The 8245-nt window shown below is 37.6% G+C and overlaps 1 protein-coding gene across 1 annotated transcript in view; it reads left to right on the forward strand.

Moving 5' to 3' along the window:
- The window catches only part of Fap (fibroblast activation protein alpha), an 80663-nt gene that overhangs the window by 6007 nt on the left and 66411 nt on the right, over positions 1-8245 (forward strand). The window contains exons 2-3 of the mRNA XM_010606846.2: positions 4751-4929; positions 5255-5339. Coding sequence (XP_010605148.2) covers positions 4924-4929; positions 5255-5339 — 91 coding nt within the window. The 5' untranslated portion in view covers positions 4751-4923. The remainder of the gene's footprint in view (positions 1-4750; positions 4930-5254; positions 5340-8245) is intronic.

Below are 8245 nucleotides of genomic sequence, written 5' to 3' on the forward strand. Positions count from 1 at the left end.
CTCCCGCGCAGGCCGGGAGCTCACGCGCACGCCGCCGGGTGATCGCAGACAGGCAGGTAGGCAGGCAGCTGAAAAAAACCCCCTCTGGGGTCCTTGGGTCCTTCCTGGGTCTGTTGTCGCGCAGGCCGGGAGCTCCCGCGCAGGCCGGGAGCTCACGCGCACGCCGCCGGGTGATCGCAGACAGGCAGGTAGGCAGGCAGCTGAAAAAAACCCCCTCTGGGGTCCTTGGGTCCTTCCTGGGTCTGTTGTCGCGCAGGCCGGGAGCTCCCGCGCAGGCCGGGAGCTCACGCGCACGCCGCCGGGTGATCGCAGACAGCTCCAGTTATATTTAAACACTGATTTACTTTTAGTATTTGTGTCCACAGAGCTCCAGCAGTGTGTCCTTTCTCTGTTTCCTTCCTAATCCAACTTTGTGGTTAATTCTCTTTGCCTCAAGGAGAACCTGCTACAAGTGTAATAGAATAGTGAAGCACTGACGTCTAATCGTATTTATTAAGATAGTAACCCCCAGTTACAAATAGGGAGGCTTGTTGCTTCGCATTCTTCCTAATGTAACAACTGTCTTTTCAGAAATTAGATTGAATTTAAAAAGTAGCTTCACTGAACAAGACAGTGTCTCAATTTTTTTTATTTAAATGGCTGAGGATGTAGCTCAGTGCAAAGGCCAGAAATTCAATCTCCCATAATTAAAATATATCATCTCTCATCATCACATGTTGTTTCACTCCTTCCGGGTCTATAACTATTTAATATTATGACCTTTAATAACCTCAGGACTTTCTCTAGTTTGGATCTCAGAAATCTCTTTGATGATGGATGTTCTGATAAATATTTAATTTAATATTTAATTAAATATTTAATTTAAACAAGCCCTTGATGACCTCTTAAATCTAGAGATTTTACAAGTATTTCTCTGATTACTAGACTCTATCCCAATAAAACTGTAACCAATTTAATATTTTGGACACAGTCCTTGTAGAGTAAGACTGTGTTCTTCTGAAATATACATAAATAATATATTACCCATGGGTCCTGTTAGAATCTTGGACAAGTTATCTCATTTGTCTGGGTTCTGTTTTCAAATCAGTAAAATAAGTTTAGGTATGCATTAAATAAAGTAATGTATTAAAGTATTTCTATATGTAACAGTGAAAATAATAGTTTCTGAATCTGAGAAATCCAATGCGCAGGCTTTTCTTTAAGTTTTTTGGAGAAAATCACACCCCCCCTTTTTTTTGTTGTTTTTTTGAGACAGGGTATCATTATGTAGTTGAGACTGACCTGGAACTCACTAGGTAGCCTATGCTGGTCTCGAACTCACAGGGATCCTCCTGCCTCAGCCTCCTGAGTGCTGGGATTACAGGCGTGCACCACCATGCCTGGCGCAAATTATCCCTTTAAAAAATATAAATCAAGGCTTTATTCTAGTTGTATCTTCATTGTCCTTATTTATACTTTGTTCTTTAAGAATTTGTTACAGTTTTTGGTTAATATATGGATCTATTATGGTTTAGATCTAGACTGTCTGCCAAAAGGCTCATGCGTTTCAAAGTGGGGCTTTTGGGAGGTGATTGGGTAATGGGGGAGCTATGTAATCCATTGAGTTCAAGGCTAAATGTGCTGTTAGCAGGTGCAGTGATGAAGACACAGGTCTCTGATGGCACGACCTAGAAGGGTGCATCCCCTCCATACCCCCTCCCCACTCTCTGCTTCCTGGCCATCACGAATTAAGCATCTTTTCACCTGCAACACCCTTTCTTCCTTGGACCCTGCCAACCATCGACTGAAAGTGTGACCCAAAATAACTCTCTCCTTTAAATTGTGGGTGTCAAATATGGTGCCCAGTGATAGTAAAGTGACTAAGACAGCATCCTTCATTCTTTGCTTTCTATCCTAAAGTGTAAAGCTAACATCCTTATTTATGCTCTCAGCACAGTTTTACCTTTATAGTCTAGGAGCATATAAACTCTAGTAATGTGTTTCCTGGGGAAATATGTATCAAAATCATTTTTTACCAACATACAATGGCTATTAGTAAGTAGTTCTAGTAAGCTGTCTTCATTACCTAGGATTTATGTCATAGGTCACCTACCCAATTTGCTTACCAAAATATCATCATACTGCAAATTAAACCCCGTAAACTCTCTGTCTGGAAATAGCTCAGTTGGTAAGCCCCTATATATTAATTCTTGCCCTTAAAATTTTACAGGTCAAAGTTATACTTTTAGCTTTTATAGCATTTGAATAGCTTGGAATTACTTTCAAGAAAAGTTTCCATCTGCCAGTGGTTAGCCTTGAACACCTATGTGGTATATGCTCTTTCTGGCCTTTCTACCAGGTCCACGCAGAAATCACCAACTAATCAGGCCCTTCTTTCCCCGCCTGAGGCTCACTCTCAGCAATCACTCCAGGAAACAAATAAAAGCAAATATGTCAGCAATTACCCACCATACTTGTACAAAAATGTGTGTTTTTCAGGATACAAACTGTTTATTTCATTTCTATTTCCCCAACAAAAACGTTGATTGGAGTTTAACTGTATAGGAAAAAAGTAGGAGTCAGTTTCCATTAAAAAAAGTATGCAAAAGCTTTTCATTTTTACTCTAAAAGGAGAAAAACCAATAAAGATGTGAAACCCTGAAAACAACATCTAAATGTTTGCAGTTTTTTGTGGATCTGAACCACAACACATACTCATTATCTCAACAGGATGGACGTATGAGTATGAAGTTCCACTGTAAGTAAGGCATTCCTGACTTGTGAAATCAGAAGGAAGATCCCATGATGTTTTTCTCTATTCAGTCTTGTTTTTCCTAAAACAGTTCAAATCAGAAACAATTTTTCCAGAAGTTAGTTTGAGTCACCCGACCTTCCAAAGAAGAAAACAAAAGCAAAAACAAAAATAAACTTGTTTTGTCCTCATAATTCCCCCTGATTAATAGTATTGACTTAAATGCATCCTTCTTAAATACCCTAGTTTCTCCACAAAGCCTGTTAAACTAGTCTCTTGTGGAAGCCCCGCCCACATCCACCTGTAGAATGCTAAGTGGCACTCAGGCCAGTCACGTGTCAATGCATTTTTAATTGCTAAAGCTAATAGCATGCATTTTAATTATAGCCTAATAAATTGTTATAGTCAGCTTCTCTCCAGAATCATTTATTGTAGTCAGTTTCTCTCCAGAGCTGGAAGTCACTCATTAAAAAATACTTGTGGACTTTGGGTCTCTGGCAGGCTGGGACAGAACTTCTGAGAATACTTTTTGAACATTCTAAAAAAGGCAATCAGTGTAAGAGGACACACACAGGAGCAGTTCATTTGGGATCTGCTTGGTGGCTGTTATCTCGATTTTATCTTCACAATCACATGGAGGTTTCTACAAGTGTACTGCATGCTGTGCACGTTGCACTTAATGATTGCTTCAGTTTATAAAGACGCCCCACCAACTGTAAAGGAGTAGGGCTTGCCCAGGAGCTGCTGTGGCTGCATTTCTCCGCCAGTAAGTATTTAATGACTCATTTTCCTCAACAGAATTTTCATAAGGCTGGGATTTAGGGAGGGATGTCTGGAGAATGTCTGAAAGGAAATTCTTAAGCCACTATCCTGATTTTTGCTGGAAAAAACTTCCCACGTTAGCCAGTCCAATTGACTAAAGCAAACTAGCAACAGATTTCAGCCACATTTCTTCATTACCTTGCATGGACGATCCATGAAATGTCACCATGAAGTTTGGTTTAGTCAGATAAAATTATAAACTTCCAAAGAAGAAAGCCATTAGCAAAACTAAAGACATAATAGATCAATAACAATATTGATGGGGAATCAGAGAAGCTGTCCAAGTGAGTTACAATGGACCAGCAGAATGGTCCAAGAAACCATTGTACATGTGTGTTTTTTAATTCAGTTAACCATTTTACTGATCTGTCAAGCTGACCAGTTGCTTTGGGACTAAGTAGATTTTGCCAAAATGAACTTGTACATCAGATTGCTATATTTAGATGATTTTTATTTATTTTAAAGTCTCTATAATTACTAAATGTTCTCCTTTCTCAGAAGATATTCTGAGAGGAGAGCAGAAATATCACTCTTGCGAGCCATTTCCATTCTTCCAAAGGTCTGCTGGTAAATTATTCTTACTGATCTTTCCATCTTTCTAGCCTATGCAAACACACCTAACCCATACTAAATTTCACCAGATGGCATTTTATTTCTTTAAAGTAAAGCAGCCGTGGATTTAGACAGTTGAATTTTTAAACTTCTGTATTTACTGAAAGTGCATATGGTGCTACATGGACAAAGAGATTTTACTAAAAGAAAAACATTTCTGTCTGCAATACCTCATAATCTCTCAGAGAAAGAAAAGTGCAATTATGTGGTTACTTCTCACAAAATTGTACGTGACTTCAATGTTCTTCTTTGGCTGAAATTTCGATAAATATATAATGTGCATATCAGGAAGTTTTGTTATTTTCAATTCATTTTTAAAGTTGCAAAATAGAAAGGTTGTACAAAACTTAATGACTTACCCAAGTGATCCATGAGTGATTTCTAGAAGAAAATGAAACATAAACTGCAAAAAAATAGAAAGAAAAAGAAAACGAAACAAAAATGAACAAAAACTTCTGTATATCATTGTAAACAGATGTTGGTATAGAATTTACATGGATGAGAAGGCTATAAAACTTCCCCTGAGCCACTCATAGTTCATTTCAAGGCCAAGAACGCCCCCAAAATCTGTTTCTAATTTTACAGAAATCTTTTGAAATTTGGCACGGTATTCAAAAGTCCGTGAAAAGAAAAAAAAACTCTGGTCCTGACTTCAGCTTCCAATGAAGACAGACTTGCTTCTTTTCAACGGTTTTTACAGATCCAGTGACCCACGCTCTGCAGTAAGAATTAGCTAACTTTCAAAAACATCTGGAAAAATGAAGGTTAGTAAATAGAGCCTCAGGTATTACTAGAGAATGAAAGTTGGCTGGATTGAGTATGACCCAAGCTTTCTATTGTTAGAAGATGAAGATTTGTACATGAGTATTTACTTCCTGGAATGGGTTAGGATTGGGGAATTGTTCTAAATATACAGTAGACACTTATACTGGCAAAGCTGGAAGAAGTCCAGCAATTATTACCAGATCAGTGGAAGACAATTGAAAGCTTTGGGGGAAGGAGAAACAGGAGTTAAGTATAACCAAAATCTTGCCATTTCTACTGTTTAGCAGGAACTATAAAATGCTTAACTTTCTTTATTTTATGTAGACATGGTTAAAAATTGTATGTGGAATCGCTACCTCTGCTCTGCTCGCTTTACTGGTGATATGCATTGTTTTAAATCCTTCCAGAGGTAAGAGATTTCTCTGATTTGCTCAGTCTGCCTAAAATAGCTTAGAAAATGCACTAATACGTGATCACAAGTGGTTGAACATTTCCTAAGTGCTTTGCAAAGTAAGGCTCTTATTTGTAAGAAGACATATAAGTCCACAGATATGTTGTTGTGCAAGACCAGAAATACTGAGGGATTTAAGAGATGGATGGGAAGAAATTTAGTGTTATTTCAGCAGTAGAAAATCCTAGGAACTATTCTGCATCGTTCCCACCACCTCCAAAACTATATGCTAAATACAAGATATGACAGAATTCTAAACTTTAGACACTGTACTTCAAGCTAAATTGTTTTTCATTATTATGTTTGTCTTTGGAAAGTAAGAATGAGTAAGAATAGAAATTTTTAAATAACCTAGGTTGGACTTTTTCTTTTCTTTTTTTTTTTTTTTGTTTTCCTAAATTATCTTTGCAAAATTTAAGGAAAAAGTTGAGAATAGAGATCTCAGAAATAGCTGCATAGGAAAAGTGAAATTGTTGTTCTAGATGCGGTTTCAATAAATATTAGATTAGAAGATTAAGTGATCGATTTTATTTTTTATAAAAGGTAAATTTTTGTCTCATTTTGCTGAAAACACTAGGGATTGATATTGAGATTACCTTTAAATTAAGAGTCATTCTATAGATAATATAACAATATTAAGGAAATTATTTCTTTCTATGAAAAATTTTGTAAAGAGATGCTCAAACTTCTAAATCAATAACAGATCTTGTGCCTTAGCATCTAGGGAAAGGAGGAAAGTTTGTACCACCATATAGTAAAAGTCTGACAACTAATGTGGAAAATATCTTTGATAAAAAGATAACTGACATAGTAAAAATAAGATTGATGGAAAACTTTCCACCAAAGAATATATGAGTTCTGAATGATGTGTTATTTTTAAAAATGAAACACAGGAAAAAAAAAACTGAAAAATTCAAACTGCTCATGGGATTTTCACAGAATTAGAAATTAATGCACCCAAACAAGATCAAAGTACTGTTCTTGAATCTTCAATTTAATTTTCAGTCTGTATTCTTGTTTCCTTATAGCACAAGATTGTTCTCAGGCTGCTGAGATATGTGTAATGTGCGTCCATATTTTTCAACAAATTTTCAATTCAAAATTGTTTTTAAACCAGTCTCACATCTCAACAGTCTTGGGTACATTACCTTTGTACTAGCAGTTGACCTTTTGAATGCTAAGCCACTAAAATTTAGTCTCCCAGTTTTAATGAAATTTAGCAGTACTTAAAATTGATGCTGTGCTCCCTAAGAAATAAATGTTCTTACAGCAAAGTGTAGATTCTATTGGAAGCCTGCCTTCACGTCCATAGTGAATGATAGTTCACAGTTTAGAATTTGAACTGCAGCGTCTTATAATACATATACCATATGTAAGCAGTAAAATAGCATATAAGTATACATTTGTAATCACATATGATCCCAGTCTTTGCCTTCTTCCAATGTTCACACATGTATAGCATGTAACAAATGTGTATCAACTATACAGTATGTGGTTGAAAATATGATAGATGTTTGATTTTTTAAAATTTATGATAGTAAAAGACACACTTATCCTGTCACTCTTGCCACTTTATAAAGCAGTTCTAGAAGTTCTCTTTCATGAGCGTCTTTAGTTGCCCTGTTATGGCTGCCTCAATGCACTGAATTGATTCTAAACATTTACCTTTCATGGTCAGTTTGGTTTTTGGAGAAGAGCCAGAAGTCACACAGTGCCAAATCCTGAGAATTAGACAGATGAGAACAAATCGTGTTTTCCCAAGTCTGCCCTTTCATGAGAAGGCACTTGGCAGCAGCAATCGCCATATTTTTAGTCATACCACATAAAGACACAAGAGAGGATTCCAGAACTGCTTCGGACAGTGGCAAGAATTATGGGATGTGTTTAAAGCAGGGAGGGGGTGTTGGAGGGGTATTAACGGCACTGTGTCTCTTACTATAATTTTTAAACGTGTAAAACATTCACTGTGTATTTTGATCATGTCATGTACATAGTATAAAGGTCCTGTATTTTTTATAACATAATTTGCTGTTTTCAACTGATAGCATCATTCTGAAAGTCATTTCCTCACAGGGAAAAATAATTAAACTAAGGGACATAAAATTTTAAAACTCATTCAAAAATAGAAAAAATGTGAATGAGCTGCGAACTACATTTTTGGTTGTCACTCTCTTTTTATTCAAAATCTTCTGGAAAACTTACGTAAATGTCTAAATAGCTTATGAATGGGACTAGCCACTCCCCTATTCTTCTGGGCAGGACAAGGGAGGAAGCTCTCCTTTCCTGACATTAGTGCCACAGGCAGCCCCATGTTGACTTCAGTGTCCTCTCCCTTCTGACTTCCCTCCACATCTCAAGCAGCCTAGGCTTGATGGCAGGTCCAGGCCTCACTGTCATTTGCCCAGTGCATGGTGAGCACAGGATTTGAGATGGCAAGACAGGAAAGTGAGTCAGGAAGGGAAAACTGGAAGTTCCTTCTTAGGCGTCTTCTCACACTTCATCACCTCACATTTGCCTTAGGTGCCCTCGTATTTTTAGCCCAGGGTTTGTGTGCCAGTTTAAGGACAGCCTTGGAAGACTTGAAGGCACACTTTAGAAATTTCCATTCATTCACTTGTTTATATAGTAACACAAAATAAGCTCCAATAATCACCTGCCATCACTGGGACAGTGGCTGGGGTTTCAAAAATTCAGCAGTCTATATTTCCCTCTAAAAGGTGAGGGGGGACTTTGGGCATTTGAAGAATCATGGTCAGCCACTACTGTTAACAGATTAGGATTTCTGTCATTCAGAGAGAGAGAGAGAGAGAGAGAGAGAGAGAGAAGCTTTTCCATGAAGGGGTAAGATCCCCAGAACCAGGCTC

The sequence above is a fragment of the Fukomys damarensis genome, unplaced genomic scaffold (assembly GCF_012274545.1).
Source record: "Fukomys damarensis isolate Sample0158 unplaced genomic scaffold, DMR_v1.0_HiC HiC_scaffold_26, whole genome shotgun sequence".
NCBI lineage: Eukaryota > Metazoa > Chordata > Mammalia > Rodentia > Bathyergidae > Fukomys > Fukomys damarensis.